The 21,877-nt window shown below is 37.6% G+C and overlaps 1 protein-coding gene across 1 annotated transcript; it reads left to right on the forward strand.

The window, feature by feature from the left end:
• Window positions 1-6,767: 6,767 nt before the first annotated feature.
• On the forward strand, window positions 6,768-21,292 carry LOC129776938 (ubiquitin carboxyl-terminal hydrolase 3-like). The gene is made up of 7 exons (XM_055782893.1): window positions 6,768-7,343; window positions 13,405-13,546; window positions 13,616-14,153; window positions 14,204-14,701; window positions 14,761-14,903; window positions 14,963-15,109; window positions 20,129-21,292. Exons 1-7 carry the CDS (start codon window positions 7,175-7,177, stop codon window positions 20,322-20,324), a joined length of 1,833 nt encoding a protein of 610 aa, XP_055638868.1. The 5' UTR covers window positions 6,768-7,174; the 3' UTR covers window positions 20,325-21,292.
• The last annotated feature ends 585 nt before the right edge of the window (window positions 21,293-21,877 follow it).

The following is a 21,877-nucleotide window of genomic DNA, read 5'->3' on the forward strand; positions in this document are numbered from 1 at the left end:
CTGCCTTAGGGCCGACTAATCTGATAGAGAATAATTGTCCTCATACAAACTAATGTCGTATCGAGATGTCGACACCATTCCGCCGTCAACGCGAATAGACGTAATTGACGAATTTACGTTAGAACTGCAAACAGATGGCGCAGCGAGTAAAATGATGATTTTTTTTTCTTGTATGGAATTGGTTTGATTTGTTTTGAAAGTCAGAAATTTTCTGTAAATTTTCCTGATTAAAGTATTCTTTCTACGCTGAAAAAGTTAGAAAATCATCATTTTACAATGTTTCATTTATATTATATGACGAATGATTCGCTGCAATTATTATAATTTACATTTTTTCACTAGATAAATGAGGGGGTGGAGAATTGGTTGAGCTTCAAACATTGTAGTTCCTTCTCGTATCGGCCGAAAGGAAGTCCCTGCATAATCAATGATATCAACCAACTTGATATGATATCGATTGAATCTTTTGCATCTAAATAGAATGCTCGCAACCTTGTTTACGACTTTCAAAAAAAAAACAAAAAAAGGAAAAAAAGATGGTGGAGTACGATTACGAGTTTGTATCACTGTATGGTTATCTGGGCCATGCGGATAGAATCAAACAGAATCCAATTGACGAATTTACGCAAAGCTGAATCAGCTCATGCGACACCTACATTAGAACTCAGAACTACAAAAGTGATGGTGTTTGTTTATTTTACGCATTGAAAAGACAGATTCGGTGGTGATTATTCATTTTATTTCAATTTAGATTCATTTCAGCCATTGAATGTCGTCAGTATATGGTAAGAAAGTTGGAGTTTAGTTTATTTATGATGGTTTCGACACGCGATTTCACCAAAGTCATAGATAATCTTCGGTAATTTTAAGGTTGATAATGCATACCGGTTATTGATACTATGGATAATTGCGATGAAATCGATATCATATCAAATTGGCTGATATCATTGGTTATGTAGGGACCGATACGAGAAGGATTTGCAGTATTTTTAACGCAAAACATCCTATTCATCGTTTACTTAGTTGAAAAAAATTAAAGTTACAATACTCATAACAAGCCATTCCTCGTAATATACATAGCACATTGTAAAATGATGATTTTCTAACCTTTTCAGCATGGAAAGAATACATGAAACCGGGAAATTTGAAGATAAATTCTCATTTTTCTAGAAAATTTGAACGAATTTCATACCAAAAAAACAAAACATCCTCATTTTACTCGCTGCGCTATCTGGTTGTAAATCCAACGTAAATTCGTCAATAGAAATATCAAAAGAGATCCAATAATCGGGAGGGGAAAAAGTGTTACTTTTCTTATAATAATCCACTACATAGGGAAAGTATTGCTGTTAAAGGTGAAAATAATCGAATTGATAAAAATGAACGAACTACATTTTTCCTCAATTAATGCTAACGTATCAAATCATAAGAGCCCCCGCAGACTGCAGACTGACTTGTCGACCGATAGTTCGGTCGGATTCTTAGGCGGCTCGCACACCGCAGCAATAAGCAACTAGCAAACTGCAACACGCAATATACAACAGGCAACATATATTGTTGTTCTTCGCATACCAGAGCAATAAAAACCCCTGACATTATGTAAACAATCGGCTCAATGTACGAAACTTGCCAAATATGTGCGATAAGTTGCTCTTCAACCAACACGCCGTGTTGCTAGCGACATGTGTTGCTCTATAAAGGCGACAGCAATATCGTATTGCGTCGGTGTGCGAGATCAACAAAAATTAAATGGAAAAATCCATTGGCGATAATATTGCTTATTGCATGTTTACAGTTGCTAGTTGCTTATTGCTCCGGTGTGCGAGCGGCCTTAATCAGTACGGAAAGATATGCATGTGCGCACATTACACCGATTCAATTGGGTCAGTTTTTGCACCAGCGGGCCGATCCGACCAAACTGTCGGCTGAAAAGAAGTCTGTAGTATGCGGGGACTCTAAGGGTAAACTGACCAGACGTCCCGCGTTACGCGGGACATCATCGCTTTCCTGGGAGAGGTAAATACTCGGTCCCCTGCCGGTCGTTGAACTCTAGCATCAAGTACGTCTCGTCTTTCATCATGAGCACGAAAAGAAGTTTTTCACCAGCGAAGAAAAAGTTTTTCACCAGTGAAAAAGAAGTTTTTCACTTCTTTCGCCGGAAAAAAGTTTTTCACCAGCACCTCAAGCTGTGGAGGCGATCTGACGTAGTGGTAACATTCATACCTCTCACGCTAAAGGTCACGAGTTCAATTCTCACTCCCGACATTCTTCCAAAAATGGAAGCAAAGTGACGAACCATCCAAATGTGTTGAAAGTCACTAAAATACAGATAAAAAAAAGCACCTCAAGCTACTCCTTCTGGGTGATTGCCTGCTGCTCAGATACTGCCGGTCTCGTCTGACGCTTCCGCATAAAAATGTCCATTTTGGTCAGATTCTCCTTTACCGTTTGGCCGGTTACTTCTATCTCCCGGCTTAAGGAGCGACAGGGAGATGATGTTGTAAATACCAGATCGGCTATATCTAGCGGACACAAAGTGCCTCAGGATGTCCAACTCAAGTTGCTTGACAGTGCATTCCATTCGGTAATTTGAAGAAAATTATAGAATTTTAATAGTGCTTTTCGGGCGTAAATAAAATCTAAACCACCGAAAAATCACAACTGAGTGCCGATACTTAGAAAGAAATAGTACAGATCAGTTTAGACTTGCTAAGCTATGGTTTATATTAACATAACGTATATACATAACGATTTGTTTTTTGTGTCCCGCGTTAGACCTCTGACCATCTGGTCACATTATCTAAGGGTCCAACTGACATTTTTGCAGATACTAAAATTGGCAGATTACTGAAATTTCTGACTTCTAAAGCTTGAGCTTGAGCTTGGGTAGACTGTACAGTTCGTAGTTGCTCTCCATGATTTATTTGAACCACCGAAATTGCACAAAGAACACGCCTGAATGTAGCAAATCATTCTCATTGTGCAAGTTCTGGTAGTTTGAGCTTTAAACAGTCAATGAAACAGTGGAAAGGGAATGAATGTTCGTATGATATTCGCCGTCCGAAGGCCAGAAGGGTCGCCTCTATAGCGTGGTTCCCTAGCGAATATCATGGAAGGGATATTTGTTAGTGGAAATGGGTACGACGTCATCGTTCTGAGGGCTGAAGGGCTTTCTTATTTCTCGGTGATAACATCACTGCTGTAAATTGATGCGCTTGAACCAAAGGAAAACACAAAGATTCGCCAATTTTGCAACGACCTAAGACAAGCTTGCCCCTCGTGAACATACCACATCATAAACAGTTGAATATGGAACCACAGCAGTGGAACTCCATACAATTGACTGACGTAAAAGTGGCCATATTTTCAATCCTTGTTTACATGAAGAATAAAAATTTCTCAGGCATACTTGATTTGAGAGTGTATCGATTTCTAGATGTCTCGACCCAAGGTCCTTAATGAAGAGTGATAAGATGGGAAGGTTTATATAAACATGTTCATAATTACATAAGTTTATTCAAATATTAATATTAGTGTTTTTTATACTATTCAGTGCAATTTTATCAAAATTTGAAAGAGAAATTAAAAAAAGGAATGTGTTTTTTCAATAATGTTTCTGATATGGTTATTAAAATTCCATGATTATATTTACTCCATCCATGATTTGACATTCACGCCTACCACCCCCCCCCCCCCACCTATTTATTCATTTTTCCTGCTTATCATTCTTCGTTCTATCATTTTGTCAGTTCAATTTAAGAGGTTTAAAAAGTAATTGCGAAAAGATTGCGACAAGATTTGTTTTGAATTGTGGAAAATTAAGTGGCAAATTTCCTCAGCTTTATAATTAAAGTTACTCTGCAGTCCTACATTTCTAAGTTTGGGACATATTAAAGTTGATTAATGGAAAGATAAGATTTCATTTGATATGTCGAGGTTTGGAATCGGCTCGATGGTTGAAAAGTTATGAATTTTTGGAAGAAATCATGCTCAAACCATGAGCTTCTTTCAAGGATCGAAATATTATATAGAATCTTATCTTTCTATGAATCCGCACACATTCCTAGTAGTAATTTAAAACGACAAAAAGAGCCTTTGATTGTAAAAAACTCAAACTCAAAAAATAAAAGCACATTATAAAATGTTTTAGTTTTGCAGTTCGTTTGACGAATGTTTTCATTTAAAAATATTAAGTAGAACCTCTATTATTCGCGAGCGGATGATCCGCGGCTATGAAACATAGTTTTCACGCTAAAAAAAACTTTTTTTTGTGTTTGTACCTTTGTTTGTTTTTAGCCTTTTATTGCGGTTTTCGCGTTTTTCGTTATACGCGGTGATCTAGACCGACTATTTCGTGAATAATCGGGGTTCTACTGTATATAAATATATAAAGTGAATTATATCACATACACTATTCAAGGAAGTTAATGACACTTCTATTATATTATTATTGTATTATTACAGCCATTCCATGCCTAACCGATATAGTCCCAGCAAACATTAAGTCGTATGAATAGCTATAATTGGAGGCGATATACATACAACCAAGACACATTTGTATGATATATAATGCAGATAACTAGCATATACACACAAAAGTGGAGGCGATATAAGTATATGCCATATTTTGTACGCATATAAAGCCGTATATAACGATAAAGGGTGTGTCACATCAAATTACATCACGGAAAAAACGCTATAGAAATTTAATTTTTAGGAATTATATCTTCAGCTTTAGCTTATAATCAGGTAAGAGTGTATAGATCACGTTGGCCATGCTTCACTGTCAATTTTTCGTGAATTTGGAAAAATGTCGTCGAACGAAAAAGAGCGTCGTGAATTAATCCTGTGCACTCATTTCGTGAATCCGGAGTTGTCACATCGGGACATCGGTAAGATGCTGGGAATCGTCCAATCTACGGTCAGCAGAGTACTAAAACGATACTTCGAGAATCTAACCATCGACCGGAAGGTGAAGAACGGCAAAAATGGATGCTCCGTCAGTGAAAAAGATCACAAGCGCGTAGTTAAGCAGTTTAGACGTGATCCGAGAAGTTCGGTCCGGGATGTCGCCAATAAGCTGAATTTGTCAAGTTCATTCGTTCAGCGGGCCAAGCAGCGGGAGGGCCTGCGTACATACAAGGTTCAGAAGGCTCCTAACCGCGACGAAAGGCAAAACATGGTGGGGAAGACGCGAGCCCGGAAGCTGTACACCGAAATGCTGACGAAGCCGCATTGCCTGGTAATGGACGACGAAACCTACGTCAAAGCGGACTTTCGTCATGCGGCGGGGCCTGTTGTTCTTCTCCGCAGAGGACAAATTCAGCGTTCCGGAGGAGATTCGCAAGCAGAAGCTATCCAAGTTTGCCAAAAAGTACATGGTGTGGCAAGCGATCTGCTCTTGCGGAAAGCGGAGCGCCCCCTTCGTGATGACCGACACGGTAAACGGGCAGGTTTACCTTAAGGAGTGCCTACAGAAGCGCTTACTACCACTATTGAAGCAGCACGAGGGCCCGACCATCTTCTGGCCGGATCTCGCTTCGTGCCACTATTCAAAGGACGTGTTGGAGTGGTACGAAGCCAACGGGGTCACCTTCGTGCCAAAGGAAATGAACCCGCCCAACGCGCTGGAGCTTCGCCCAATAGAGAAATATTGGGCGATTATGAAGCAGGCCCTCCGGAAGAACCCAAAAGTTGTCAAATCGGAGGCGGACTTCAAGAGAAAATGGATTTCTGTTCAAAAAAAACTACAACCTGACGTTGTACAGAACCTTATGGACGGGGTAAAGAGGAAGTTGCGAGCACACGGGCTTGGGCTCGAAGTATGAATAAAAAGAAAATGCCAAAAGTTGTTTAATAGTTTTTATTTTACTGTCTAAAATTTTCAAAAGGATCGGTCTACTGGGCGAATTTCTACAGCGCTTTTTCCGTGATGCAATTTGATGTGACACACCCTTTATGCGATGCTTTTTGGACTGATATGCGATTTGATACGACAACGTTACCACTCAATCCATCGATGACATGGAAAATCGTGTTTTTGCATTTTATGCGATTTTAGATATATATGATCGATATATTGATTGATATTTAATGCAATTGTGATTTGATACGAAATTATATGTAACTTATCATGTGCAAAGTTATACGATTTAATGTTTGCTGGGGTGGTTCTCAGATGTTCGTCAAAAGTGGTAATTTTGTTTTTATTGCAAAACATTAGACCCCTATTTTTTTCATTTTAGGGTGGTCCGAAAAATCAATCCGAGAAATCAATAGAATGGTCCGGAAAAAAATCAATTATAATGTTTTCATTGTCAGCATCACATATGTCAATACAAAAAAAATAGTTTGGTATCAATTTTGCCAGCAACTAAAAAATAGATTACTAGAAACGATAGTAGAACCGAAACGGTAATGTTTCGGTTCTTAACCGCAATCAACCGTGCCGGCGGGACTGCAGTCAATGCTTGGTGTTGCTGTGTTGCTTACATATGATCCATGTTTGTAAACAAATTTGATCAGACGTGAGTAAAGTTGAACGGCAATTTCAACATATCGTTTTACCTTTCACTTCATTACTTGGTTGACATTACAATTGCTAGCTTTTTCACTGTTTGGTAACCCTTAACATCGACTGTTTCTTCGACTTCGACTAGATTTCGAACAGCACATTTCATATGGGTCAGTTCCACATCATTCGTGGTGCAACAACCAAACGTCAGTGGATGTAACACTGCGTTGTTTCGTGCGACAAAATTATATGCTTTTCTCAGCGAGTCGTAGTGTGCGTATAGAACGCGCATTGAGGTCCTCTAGGTCCGTATCGCGTTTTTACTCTCGTTTACTTTCCTACCTCACTGTTTGGTATTTTTTTTCCTACTTGAAAGCGAGACTAAACTGCAAAACCACAGCAGCGAGTCTAGTTCAGCGAACAGCCATCGTGCATCGGGTAGAAATCGTCAAAGGATTACGGTACAAGATTGTGAAACTAAGCAACAGCAGCAGATTGCTGCGATACGGTGATTTTCCATAGGAGCTAGAAGATTGGATTTCCGAAAAATTGTAAGAAGCAAATCGACTACACAGATCAATCTGGAATAGCATTTGAAGCTTGTGGAGGGCTCTCGGGTTTGGATGCTATAGGAAAATATTCGATCGTGGCGTGCAGAAAATGGATTGTCCCCATATAGGTGATAATGTGGTACTACGAAAGGACGCAGTTAAAAATTTGAAGCAAACATTGTGCGGAAGTCTTCAATCGGTTTCTGCTGGTGTATCAGGAGCTGGAACACCTCTAGCAATTTCTCCAGCAGCGATATCGAAATTATGGAAATGTGCAGGTAATTTATATCACAGCAAATGGCAGGGCACGGCAATTCCCACGAACTGGCAAGAAAACTTGCGAGCTAGGAAAATAGCTTATTCAGCAGAAAGCACCATAAGTTGCATTAATTTGTTGTTATGAATTGGCGATAAAACAATTCCGTGGAATATATGTTTCGTAATCAAAATAAGTGCAATTCAATGTGAATCTTTCGCAGAACAATTTTTGTGTTTCCCTCGACTGAAAAAAATCGATATTACATTAGAAGGCAACGTTTATTGTCGTCCGTCCATTCACATCGCTAGTCATTCTGCGACTCCCGTATTTCGTAGTCTGACCCCGCCGCATGAGGCCACCGAACGTCGTCATCACTGCTGCTGCTGTCTTCCCTTTGTCCCCGTTGATAGCTAAGCCCTATTCGGGCTTGTCACTCCTAGTAGGGTAATATAGCCCTACGCGTATGCAGACTCACGTATACATTCAGGCAGCACCCATCCGGAGGAGACATGATGCATGATTTATAGAACTTCATCGTAGAGCATTTTTGCATCCAACTCACAGCAGGCGTGTGAACGAAATGTTAATGAAAAAATAGAAGCACAGAACTCGAAGAGATTCGTTGAATGTATGAGAGCTTAAACTGGCTTATTGAATGCAATGATGCCAGACTATTCGCTTGTTAACACTCCATAATCTAACACTATTGTTTATTTGGTGAAAATGGAAGAATTTTTTGCTCAAAATATAAAAGAAATTCAAAATTGAAATATGTGTAATTTCGCAGAATGACTCAATAAGTGAATAATCGAAATAATTTTCTAGAGCTGACAACACTGATGCTTTCTCAATCACGCTGTGTATGTGTTGGTTCATGCTATCATTACGCATGTGTTCTAAGCAGCAGTTATCTGTTTGCAAATATCAAGACAGCTCTGATGCGTATTTATTTCAGTTGTCGTTTATTAACATCTTCAAATATACTGGCAAAACTATAGACATTTGTTGTCAAGGTGAAATTGCAAATTTGGTTATTCTGACGTGATCTCTGCTAATATAAACATTCAATTATTGTTGCGTACCTCCGCAAACTATCGAATGTATTAGTAGCAACAACATTTTGAGAGTATGCATAAGTTACATTCATGTTGCGTGTCTCTAGTTTGTATTCAAGTGTTTTCATTCGAAAATATCTCATGACATTACATTGGTTATGTAATAATTGAAACAAAAATTTTAATACGTGTTCAAATTCGCAACAGCTTCGTTTCGCTCAGGAAAAAAATACCATCGACCTCATTATTCGCCCACAAAATTTGCTCTGCCTATTCTCTCGTTATTCAATCACCCATTTCCACCATATGATGAGTGAACACGTATTGGTGACGAATTCATAGGGCAACTGCAATGAGATACATATAAGGTGGAGCAGTAGGCAGGGTATATTTGTATTGGTAAACAAAATATTGTGTCGTCATTACTTGCATTCAATATGGAATGTATATGGAAGAAACGAAACAATATTTCATTAACTCACAATTTGATGATGTCATGATTCAAAATATTCATGAAATCTTGTAACTGATTGTTTTTCAATATATGATAATTGTATTGTGACTTATTTCCATCATTTACGGAGCAAAAATGTCCAAAGAACAGTCGTATTCTTAGTCTTCGGGAATAGCATAATTTTAAATAAAATGTTGCTTATGTGTAAACTATTTTTCTCAAATCACGTACACCGATACTGGGAGCATTCAAAACATCATATCATCGCGATAATAACGAATTTTTTTTTTGTTTCTATGAAGTTGAGAGAATGAAAATGACATATAAAAATACCACTTATATTTATCTTTTTCTGCATAATTTCACAAATATCCACTGCACACTGTAGCATTATACGCATATTCAGTGGGAACTTCACGAAAAGATATGTTTTTAATTGATAAAAAATATGCCGAAAAAAAGCGTTTTCACATGGATGTAGGTGATTGTAAACACAAATATTGACGTCACAATGTGAAAAGTAGTTATGGCGGCGCATTGTATCACGCTCACTACGTTCGCAAATTCTGCCATCTGCTCCATCTAATAATCCTGCTCATGAAGTTGCCCATAAAAGTACCGGTAAGTTTCTTGTTTTTTTTTCAAAAATTAATGCTTTATCCGAAAAAATGGTTACAAATTTAATATTCAAAGCATTGCCCATCGCTAGTCACAACTTTCTACCATCTTTCTGGCAACTCACGGATCTATTTGCGGAAATAATCGGCCGGTTTATCGGCTAACCACGAATCGATCCAATTTTTGACTCCATAAAAATTGGAGAAGAACTGGTCAACCAGGCCATGTTGCATCGATCGAAAAAGGTAGCAATCGGACGGAGCAATGTCTGTAGAATATGGCGGGTGGGATAGGACCTCCCATTTCAGCGTTTCCAAGTATGTTTTACCGGTTTCTCGACATGCCGCCGAACATTGTCGTGCTGCAAAATAACTTTATCGTGTCTTTGCTCGTATTGTGGCCGTTTTTCCTTCAGTGCACGGCTTAAACACATTAATTGTCGGTAGAGGTCCCCCGCTCAATGCTTCTGGTAGACAAATATGCTTTGAACTTTGATTCCGTTTTTCTCAGTTGCTGATTTCAGAACATGGGACAACTATGCGTAGAACGGCAGCATAGACGTTCAATATTATATTTTTTGATTTGTACAAAAAATGGTACCGTATGGAGGCGATATTGAAGGTTGTGCAAAATGTTGCACAACCACATTGTGCAAACAGTACCTGCGATGCCTTCGGGTTAACAGAAAATATTATGAAACCCTACCCCCAAGCAGTATTGAATGTGGAGAGCAGAAATTTCAATTATCAATTGAGTTGTGCTCGTCGTGTGGTCAAAAATGCCTTTGAGATGTTGGTCAGCCGAGCCGGATGACCACGATACACATCAGTAAATTCAACAAATTCTTTTTCGACTTGTCACTCATGATAATAACGCGTGCTTGAGGTAAATAGTTCAAACGACCGCTAGAAACCAACTGACAGGATATTTCGGAATATTGCCAACAGACGGCACAATAAATTTTCAATATTTTGAAAATAACACAATATTCTGCACAATGTTTCAATTTTGCTCCTAGACAAACAATTCTATTGCACAAACCAAAAAAATTGCGCAATAATATTGACCGAGCCAGACATCCAATACCGATAGCTTTACACCAGCCTTTCCACTAGCCTTTCCACTCCTTTCGTATGCTTCCGTTAACAGCAGCTTTCTTGATCTAATTCTTTTCGATTGAATTCTTAGTAACCTTCGATGTTGTCTTTTACTCGCGACATTTCACTATCTCAACACGTAACGTCCTCTTCCGGTCCTTAGTGTTCAATGTCTCTAGCGCTGATGAGATCATCTTGGATTTCAATACATCAGCTTGTATCAATCGGTGTAAAGCAAGAACAAAAGCTTGCAGAATCATGAAAAATCTGTACTAGACAAAGGATATCTGGAAGATTCCAGGCAAATCTGGAAATTTGGCAACGCTGATTTATACACAACAAGAGATAGTGTTGTCAGTTTCGAACTTCTTCGAAATTTCTAATGGCGGGTTTACATTAGGGAGATCTATTGCTATAGATGGATTTACTCACGTGAAAATAGGTGTAAACGGGTGAGGATAAATATGATACACTTATTCGAGGTATATATAACTTGAATAAATTCGGCATATGTAAACGCTTGTGAATCTCTCACTGGTGAGAAATCACTCAAGTTGGATGCAGTACTACTTCAGGTGAATACATTCCCCGAAAATTTGAATATATTCATTATAGAAGTTCACGCTAGTGTAAACGGTTGATGCGATTTCTATAAATCTCGTCATATTTCTTCACATGAATATATCACTAGTCTAAACCCACCCTAATGTAAGGGTACGTTTCACCCATTAGCGACCAACATGTTTGCATAAATTAAGTTTCGGCGAACAAGGTGAGCCGATGCGTATCAAGAATTCTCGCGTAGCGGTCGAAAATGACCTATAACAACATTCATCAACTTTCTCTTTTGTTAATAACTCAGCGGTAAAAGCGTTTCCTGATGTGTTCGACGACCAGCAGTGCAGACCGAGATTTCGTTCATTTGAAGATTTTATTAGAATTGTTGCTGCCAATCATATCGTGTTCATTGCACGTCTCAATCATGTAGGTTTTACTATGACCACTTTATTTAAAAGGATCTTATATTGAGTACATTGGTAATATAGAAAGATTTGCAATAATGTTACTAAGCTGGCTACCGATTAGGAGGTTATTCTGTTATTCTCCAAATCCGTTTGTTCATTCCCTTTCTCTTTTCAATAAATAAACAACACCCGTTGGGATTAATTCACTAAAGGATCCACACACATTTCACAATGGACCTCCATTTGGTGTATCGAATGAGGTCAATTCACGGATTTCTGAATAGTTACAAAAACTCAATTCAATAGTGATTGTCCTCAATAATAGAAGTTCTACGTCAAGCTTCCGTTCGTGGTGGAGTTATTCAGTCCCCCCCCTCTTTAGAAATGGGAGGAGTGACAAACTACCATAAAAACATTTATTGCTACCTAAAACCCCCATTTCCCAAATTTGGCTCTTTTTGTTTGATTAGTTTTTGAGTTATGCAGAAATGTATGCTTCATTTGTATGGCAACCCTCCCTCATCTAGGGGGAGGAATGTCTGACCACTATAGAACCATTTATTGCACCCTTAAACCTCCACATGCCAAATATGGTTCCGTTCGCTTGATTAGTTTTTGAGTTATGAAGAAATTTATGTTTCACCTGTATGGCATTCCCCACTTAGAGAGGGGGAGGAATGTCTAACCACCATAGAAACATTTATTGCGCCCTAAAACCTCCACATGTCAAATTTGGTTTCGTTTGCTTGATTAATTCTTGAGTAATGCAGAAATTTTTGTTTTGTGTCAAATTACGACTATATTTTAAGAGAGTTTGGATGATGTAGGGGAAAAGGGGGGAATTTGGACCACCTAAGCAAATCGCCTAATATTTCCAAACCAATACGGTCTAAATCAAAAATGTCACATTGTATACTAAGCTACACTTGTTTTCTCTCAATCAATAATGTTTAATCATTATATCAAGCTTTAAACTACCAAATATATCATGCTCTTTCAAGCTCTCCCTTCTTCCAACGTTGTCTGCCCATCCTTTTTTTTTTGTAATTCAGCGGCATCTGGAATCAATTAGACCAAAGAAAAGCCTCAAACCTGTAGGACCAATTCATCCCGCAGAAACGTGTCCATGTCACCCCACACTATATGCGAAAATTAAAATGCAATTAATTCCATTTATTGTTATCAAACTGACAGTTTCGCTGCATCAAATTGTTCCTCTTCTGTAGACGAACAGAACTTTACTGCACAATACACGATAAGTTTGTTTAATCAGCGGGAAAAACCTTAAAACTACGATCGTAAAACTCACATTTTTTGACAATCAAAGTGCTTGTTGTGTTCATGCTACCATTTCCTTCCACCTGTCGAATTTTACAAAAGTTGTTTTACGTTAGGTACATACGGTTCAACAATAGAAGGAGATGACATTGTAAAAAATCCAAGTTGAGACGTACTTTTTGAGATAAAGGGGTGGTCCAAATCACCCCGTATGTCCAACTCACCCCGTGTTACCCTAATTGTTCAGATTGATGTTTTTCACTGCGAAACTTTTGTTATTTCCAATTGTAGAAATTAACTACAATTGGACCAACTATTCATTGCAGAACAAATGCCCAATCGTTTTTTAAGCCCTTTTTTCATTTCAAATTCTCCAAAGTATTCTATCATTCTAATTTGGGTAGAGACTAGCACAACGATGTATAGTCGACTCAAATGTGATCAACCGTTCTCTTGTGACGATGAGTTGTTCGTACGTGAGAGAATTTTTGTTTTATATATAAGACCCTTTCGAAAATCTTATCAAGAAAATCTCAATCTTATTATTCAGTATCGGCATTTATTTAATTATTTGCGCTGCGAACGCTCTAACGTTTCGTATTTTTCCTTCCAGAATGCGCGGGCAAGGACAACTGGCTATGTTTGCAGTGTGGGTCAGTGCGTTGCGGCCGATACGAAAGTGGGCACGCGTTGAAACATTCATCCAAACAAAACCACAATATTTGTATTAATACAGTCAATCAGACGGTTTACTGGTTCGTTGAAATAAATTTGATAACCAGATCGTGCCTTTTAACATTCTGAACATTGTGTTTTCTTTCCAGCTACAAATGCGACGAGTACGTGGTAAACGACACTATCGACAATGTGATCGAAGAAATTCGACAGGAGTTGAAGGATGGCGACGGAGATACCGTGTCGGAGACGTCCTCCACGATGGAGGAGATCAGTTCGTCCAAATCAACGCAGGAAACGGCCAGCAGTACATCATCCTCGAGTGATTCAGGCTGGGAAGAACCACTGACATCGTCGGTGACATCTTCGATATCATCATCAACATCATCCTCAGGCGCTCGGAAATTGCGGCCGCGCAAACGAACAATTTCCAGTGACAGTAACAACGAAAATGGGACGGCCACGGCCAAGCGAAAGTCAGTGCGACGTGTCGTTGGGCTGCGGAATCTCGGCAACACATGCTTCATGAATTCAGTATTACAATCGCTGAGCAACATCCAGGAGTTTAGCTGCTATTTCAATGCAATGCCCTCGCTGGACACGGGTAAGCACAAGCAGAAGGTGTATCACTCGCGCAGCATGAAGGAAAATTTAGATGATGTGTTCGTGGTGGAAGAACTGAGAAAGGTAGTTTTATATGATGAAAGTGAACTTTTGGTTTATTCCCGTCCTCGTAGGTTTTATTAAATCTTAGTCAAGGAGGCGATGGCTCGAAAGGTGCCATTTCACCGGAATGCTTGTTCCTAGTAATTTGGAAAGTGGTCCCCCAGTTCAGAGGTCATCGACAGCACGATGCACACGAGTTCTTGCGCTACATGCTGGATCGATTACATACCGAGCTGCAGCAAGTCTCGCTTCCGGTGGACATTTCCAGTTCGTCCACGCAGAGGTCGGGAGAGACAAAAACTAATCCCTACAACATACCTGCGTTGAGTCACCTGCACACCAAAGGGCGGAACTCGATCGTGACGAACGTCTTTGGGGGTGTTCTCCAGAGTGAGGTACGCTGTCTCATTTGTGGTATGGAAAGCAAAAAGCATGACCCATTCCTTGATCTATCGCTGGACATTCCGGAAAAATTTTACAACAAGGAACCACCCGAAGGTAGCGAGAAAGACAAAGACACAAATGCACCGGTTTGTCACATTTCCGATTGTTTATCTAGTTTTACGGAGGTACGTTTGTCTTTGAGGTATTTATGATTATCGATCTAAGTTTGATATCGACTTTTTAGGTGGAAGAACTTGCTGAAACGGAACTGTATTATTGTAACTCGTGCAAATGTAAGCAGAAATCCACAAAACGATTCTGGATTCGGAGATTACCGAACGTGCTATGCTTACACATAAAACGTTTCCGATGGAATAATTTCTACAGGTATTCCGTTGTAACGTTTTGTGCTCGTTATCTACTTTACTTTTCCATATACTTTACAGAACCAAAATTGATCTAAGGATATCGTTTCCCATTAACGCGCTGGACATGTCACAATTCGTGCTGAATAACGGACCGGAGACCAGACGATCGAATTCCAGCTGTAATGTTTACGACCTGGCGGCAGTTATTGTTCATCACGGAAATGGGTAAGAACATGACGGATTTCGCGTCAACTCATCTATGGAGTTGGCATGACCCTCTCAGAATTTAATGAAATTTTCTGGGCGTGAAACCTTATCTAATTAAACAATTTGGCATACTTAGTTTCCCGAAAATTTATCTAGACTAACATATGGAAAGGGCCAAATATTTTTGACATTTTTCTTATAAATTTTATTTACTCGACAATGGTAAGTCCTACAAAAAAGAAGATCTATGGAAGAGTTTTAGAAAAATAATTGAATTTTCAGAAAAAAAAAATACTTAATTTTTTTTTCTAAAAGTCGATTTTCTCAAAATGGTCACCTCAGATATTGATGAAATGGTAGATAAATGATAAATAAATATGTGCCCTACAATTCTTGCAACTTGTGCATATTTAAGATTGAAAAAAAATTCTAACAAAAGCTTTTTTAATATTTTAGAAATTAGGTTTATTTCTTTTTCCAGTGCAGAAAGCCAACCCAAAATAAAAAAAAAAATAATAAAAATGTTGAATGAGTGTTTTAGAGGTCTTTATTTCAAATCAAATGTAATAAAACTTATGACATTTTTTGACATTTGATTCATTTTCATTCATCTGATCTTATACCATGTACAAGTTAACTTATATTCTAAGAGATACAATCATCATATGTTCTTCTTCAACTTTTTGGCTTTAAGAGGGTTTAAACTTTTCAGTTCATTCGCCTCTAGGACAATCATCCTATTTTTTTCTTTTTATCTAACATTCTGAAGATTTTGGGATCATATACTGAATTTGAAAACCTTTTAGCTCCGCTTTTATTTTCATCTACAGGAATAATGCAATTAATTTTTTGTGTTCCCAATATGGTTTTCGCGTGATTGAATAGTTCCTCAAGTTCAGTTGCCTTTTTTGTATGCTGTTCTTTGGATACGTAACTGTGATACTTCGTGATACATTTGTTATTTTGTTTAACTGCTCAATTACAAGGCTCTAGTGCTGTTTGGATTGTGTTTCCAATTAATCAATTCATCAATTTTAAAACCAGTCGATGAATTTGTGCCGTATTTTGTTGATAAAATAGTCTGCTTTTTTTGCGAAATTAAAATAAAATATCTTTGACGCAGGGAGAAATAATAATAATCTGTTATTTTTCAGAGAATTATTCATAATTCAAAATGCGGCACAGGGTTATCACTGGAATAACTCGCAAGCAACTATTCACCCATTTAAAATATACTACAAAAAAAATAGTAAACTAGAAAACGTAAGCTTTATAGTTATTTCAAAAGTTTTAACACACTACACTGTGACAACAACTGCACGTTTGTAGAAAAATTGATAGAATTTGTCAGAAAAATAATCGATTTTACTAAAATGATTTTCATGTCCGCTCCATCGGCAGCACACTACAAAAACAAAAAGAATTTCGCCAGTCTGTGTAATTTCGAAAAAGTTTACGAACTAGAAGCAGAATGGCATTTCTTTGCCACCTCCCACGGGAAAGTAGCCTGTGACGCAATAGAAGGGACTCTAACACGAATGGCAAAGAGAGCAAGTCTTGCCCATTATTACGGAAACACAATCCAAACAGCATTAGAGCTTTATGATTGGGCAGTTAAACAAAATGACAAATGTATCACGAAATTGAATTTCTGTTACTTATCTAAAGAACAGCATACAAAAAAATTTTAAGGGGTTGTATCTAGGAAACGACCGCATGCTCGACGTAGAACTACGCAATTATATTATGCAATCTACTTGTATTATTTATATTAATATTATTTTAGAATGCATCGAAATTTTCAAAATAACTTTTTAGTTTTTTTTGTTACTACTCCAGTAGTAAAAATTTTCATTTGAAATTTGAACTGGCCTGGTAAACTGATAGCGAATAATATGGATATCGCTACCAGACTGTAGATTTACCTATTAGATATATAATATATTAATGTATTACATTTACGAGTGAACAGCGCTGCCAACCAGAATTTCTCATACTCACTCAGATATCGATCACAAACTATAAATACTTTTGCTCCTATATTTTGCTTGAGATAGAATCGAACCCTAAAACATGCAACAGTAAAGTCTTCCTACAGGGATTTGAAAGCATAATTCCAAGAAATATGCGTTGTATCTAAATAAATGCAGTGTATATCTATATTTACACACAGACATTTATATATTTATATAATATATAAATGTCTGGATACTCTTCCATATCCGCACTAGCACAAACATTTTCCGCATGCATCTTTTTTGTCGTAGCACACTTTGACACAGAGGGCTTCCTCTTCTTATATCGAGCTGTGTGATATCCGATGATATCCGCTCACTCGCAACTGTGGTTTCATTCCATCCTTTTTTTTTTGTTTTTCACCTTTAGCCCTGAGTAGAACCCTTGTGGAAAATATGGGTGGGTTAGATATATGATATAACGGCAGAGTTGACGTGGGACTACCGTTGGCTTAGTATTTGTATTGCATTGAATAAATTATCGATTGAATAAAAAAAAATCGAATTAAATTGAATTCAACATATTAGCTTTGTAAGTAAAAGGTTCAAACAGTTGCCATGTAGGATCAATTTAATAGAGGTAATAGATTATGTTCTTCGATACAAATAAATTTGATGAACGTCCTTTTACGTTTGATATAGACTCTCGGACTAACAAAATGTGTGAACGGAACAATTGTCAAACGATCATTGTATTTTACATTTCCCTCTGATTTATTTCACATCTCATGTTTACGTAGTTCTCGGACCGCGAAAGTTCATTCACTTCTAGTATCTTAACTGACGAGCTTCCCAGGCTTCTCAGTTTAAAAGTACGTGTTAGGCAAACATATTCCGGCGTGCACAACGACAAGCGAGTACTCAACACGAAAAAATACCACCGACTTGCATGTATATTTGCAAAGCGGATTTCCACTGGTACATCGATTTTAAAGTCTGTGTTGGGGAAACCGTAAATCGGGCCAATCAAAACTTGGCAGCTAGGTCGTTTAGTTAACGCTTGACTTTTCACAGTTCTTCAATTGTTCATCTCATGAAAAAATAACATTTTATTAATTGTGATAGCTGCTTAGAAATATTTCATATCAATTGATGCAACATCCTTCCGATCTATTAAGAAATGTTCGAATTATAAGCATTCGAAATACGGGTAGGGTTAGCACACAAATCGGCCGAACAAATGTATGGGAAAAAAGGAAATTCTTCTAGTTTTCATGAATTCAAACCGTTAAGAGATTAGCGAATTGTAATGTATAGCATATCAAACAAATCTTAGAGAATTCCCGATTCGATTGGTATGCAAATCATGAGAATTCGTTCACAGTGAAAATAGTTGTTAACGTTAACTTTATTTCATAAAAACGTTACCTGTTTTCTGATTGGGCACCCTTCTTGAAAGACGTAGTTCTACGTCAAAAGGCAATTGAACTTGAGGAACCATTCAATCACGCGAGAACCATATCGGGAACACAAAAATTTCATTGCTTTATTCCTGTAGATGGAAATAAAATCGCAGCTAAAAGTTTTCAAAATCAGTAGATGATCCCGTAATCTTCAAAATGCTAGATAAAAAAATGGGAAAGATATGATTATTGTATCTTTTAGAATATTAGTTAACATGTACATTAGGGGGTGCCAATGAGAATGGTCATCTCTAATTTCAAAAAGTTACCTCATAAAAATGTTCATCACCTCGGAAAAAAACCCTATGTCAAATATTAGCTCAATCGGATTTAAGGGAGAGCGGCGCAAAGCGGCCAAAGTTTGAGTTTTTTTGAAAATCGAAAAATTACCCAAGGAGATCACACTAGATCTCGACGTTTCATGCAATTTTAAGACATTTGTCATCAAAAAATTTTTTTTCGAAAACCCTGATTTCCTTCACTGCATCCCCCCCCCTAAGCTGATTGTTATTTGGCAAAGGGTGTTTTTTCGAGGTGGTAAATTTTTTTTGAAATTTTAGGGTCAATTTGTTCCCATACATTCATTGGTACCCTAATGTACATGGTATAAGATCAGATGAATATGTCATAAGTTTTATTACATTTGGTTTGGAATAAAGACCTCTAAAACACTCATTAAACATTTTTATTATTATTATTTATTTTTTTATTTTGGGTTGGCTTTCTGCACTGAAAAAAGAAATAAACTTAATTTCAAAGTTTTTGTTAGAGAAATTTTTTTGCCTTGACACGTTCGTCGCCCAGCGCGTCGTTTTTGAGTTTCTTGCGGAGCCCAACTTTCGGATAAATTATTAAATGAAGATCATACTTAGTTTGTAGACAACTTTTACATTATCTAGCAATATTTGTTATGATTTGAAGACGATTTGACAACAATAACACATGCCTAAGTCATATTATATGGGTTTAGTAGAAAACTGCAGTACAAACCAGCCGTACTATAAATTAATGAAAAGTATAGTATAAACGTTATAATAAAATTGTTATGACTTTATTATTTTTCTACAAATCCTATAGTTACATTCAGGTGCCTATTTTATCAAATTCCTTTCAAAAATCCTATTCAACTTGAACGAGAAAAGTGTCACCCATATCTGGGTGACGGGGCGATGAAAGTGTTAAATATGCACAAGTTGCAATGTATGGAAGAGTTGTAGGATAATTATCTACCATCTACCATTATCATTCCATCAAAATCTGAGATGACCTTTTTGACGACTTTTTGTTTTTAAAAACGATTTTTTTCAGTGTAGGATTTAAAAAAATCAGTATTGCATAGATTCCATAGATCACTTTTTTGTAGGACTCGAGTAAAAAAATAAAAAAAAATAAAAATGGTCAAAAATATTTGGCCCTTTCCATATGTTAGTCTAGATAAATTTTCGGAAAACAAAGTATGCCAAGTTGCTTAATTAGGTAAGGTTTTCAGGCCCTGAAAGTTTCATTAAGTTCTGAGAGGATCATGCCAACATCTGGTCGAGTTGGCGCGAAATCCGTCACACTTCCTTTGCCTTTAACGAGCAGAAACCGAAACGAAGTAATCTATTTTCAACATTCAGCTCCAGCTGTGGTCACTACACCTCGTTTGCGATCAACAACGGTGTTTGGATGCACTTCAACGATCACACAGTGAAGGAGGTGAGCAGTGCGGCGGTGGCCGAGTGCAAACCGTACATTCTGTTCTACATCAAGCGAGATCCGACCAACTCTAGCCGGCTATTCTCTAGTGGTGGATCCGCTGCGACCGCGTCCTGAGATTAAGTTTTTCTTCTTTCAAGACTGATTATTCTAGTATAGCAAGTGCATGCTGCTGCATACAAAACAAACACTGCACACAGCAGAAACCTGGTTCTTAAATCTATTAGTGAGTTCGATATTTGAGAGTAAAACCAACAGCAAACAGATCTTGAACTGAGGGGATCAGATGAAAAATTAGCGGAAAATCATATGTACGAAGCTGCAACCCATTGGAAATACTTGAGCTTATTCTGTCCTAAATTGCCTTCTCGTTGATGGATCCCAATACAAGTTTAAATGTGATAATTTAAAGCATTTTAGTACCCTACTTTCTTTTACCAAAACTGTAATACTTACGTCGGACCAGTCCACCATAAGTTCGGATGATGTCTTCACACCCGTACATTTTTTCGCGAGGAAGGTATTTGTCTGGTCCTGGCATGTTCTTTAGCGTTATACATATTTCAAGAGTTCAGAGATTCTCAAAGAGGCCGCTGCGTTTTTGTGATTTTTAATTTTAGGCGTAGACTATTTGTACTAGTTTATTTGTAGGTAGTGTTTCCCACCCACACAGGTCTTTAATTTTTTGCTGGCCGCATGCAATATTTCGTTCAAGCCGAGTATGAGAGGGGAGCGGATGGTTCTACAATCATCCAATCAGCATTATACATTGAAATGTTCCCGTAAGCGTATCTCATCTAGGGTGATCTTAGCGATTCAATGCAAGATGCTGGCGAAAAAATTGCGTTTTAGCTTCATTGTGTTTTTGGGCAACAAGAGCAGGAAGTAACAGTTCATCTTAGAGAAAACAAAACTACTGGTAATGCAGAATATCACTACACAAATACAAAAAAATAAATAAAACAAATAAAACCTATACGATGGTTGAGCAACAGAGTACGAAAGATTTAATTATATTATAATAATTGATATATTAAGAAGTAATTTCTTTAGCTATCGATATAAAAGAATATCAAGATATAGAATGACGTGCATATTTTAAATGAAGAGAAAATCCTTTACATTAATCTGGGGTTGGTAAGTCCTGAAGAAGTCCTTTTAATGCGAATATGGAAATTTTATAAAAAACAATGTTGTGAATCGGAATAATAATCATACAATTGAACATCGTGCCGCTCGCGACTAAGTTTTTTTTCTCACTTAACAGTTTCCTTCCATGTTTCCATGCAAATACATAAAAGTAGGGGGAGCTTTTGTTTCCATCGAAATATGTTCCTCAACAGAAATTTCAAAATCGAGGTACATGGTGAAATTGGCATTGTGCATATATGAAAGTAGTGGGAATTTTTGTTCCCATCGAAACTAGAGATGGGCAAATCAGCTCATCATGGTGAGCGGCTCAGAGCCGTTCAGCTCATAAAAGTGAGCTGCTCATTTAGAACTAAGTGGTGCGGACTCAATCCACTTCATTCTCAAGCAAATTCTTGCATGTTTTCAAGCGATTTCTTGCAATAAATTCTCAGACCACCAGAGATGCCAGATTTACAAATATGTTTGTAAATTTACAGACATATCTGTAAAACATTCATCACATCTATTCATCACATCAA

This window comes from Toxorhynchites rutilus, chromosome 3, assembly GCF_029784135.1.
Source record: "Toxorhynchites rutilus septentrionalis strain SRP chromosome 3, ASM2978413v1, whole genome shotgun sequence".
NCBI lineage: Eukaryota > Metazoa > Arthropoda > Insecta > Diptera > Culicidae > Toxorhynchites > Toxorhynchites rutilus.

Excerpts from the sequence above, each read along its gene's own strand:
- LOC129776938 (XM_055782893.1), top strand. The coding sequence starts at position 7,175 with ATGGATTGTCCCCATATAGGTGATAATGTGGTACTACGAAAGGACGCA. Across the intron at positions 13,547-13,615 it reads GTCAATCAGACGGTTTACTG|CTACAAATGCGACGAGTACG; the intron begins GTTCGTTGAAAT and ends TTTTCTTTCCAG. Across the intron at positions 15,110-20,128 it reads ATTGTTCATCACGGAAATGG|CTCCAGCTGTGGTCACTACA; the intron begins GTAAGAACATGA and ends TTCAACATTCAG.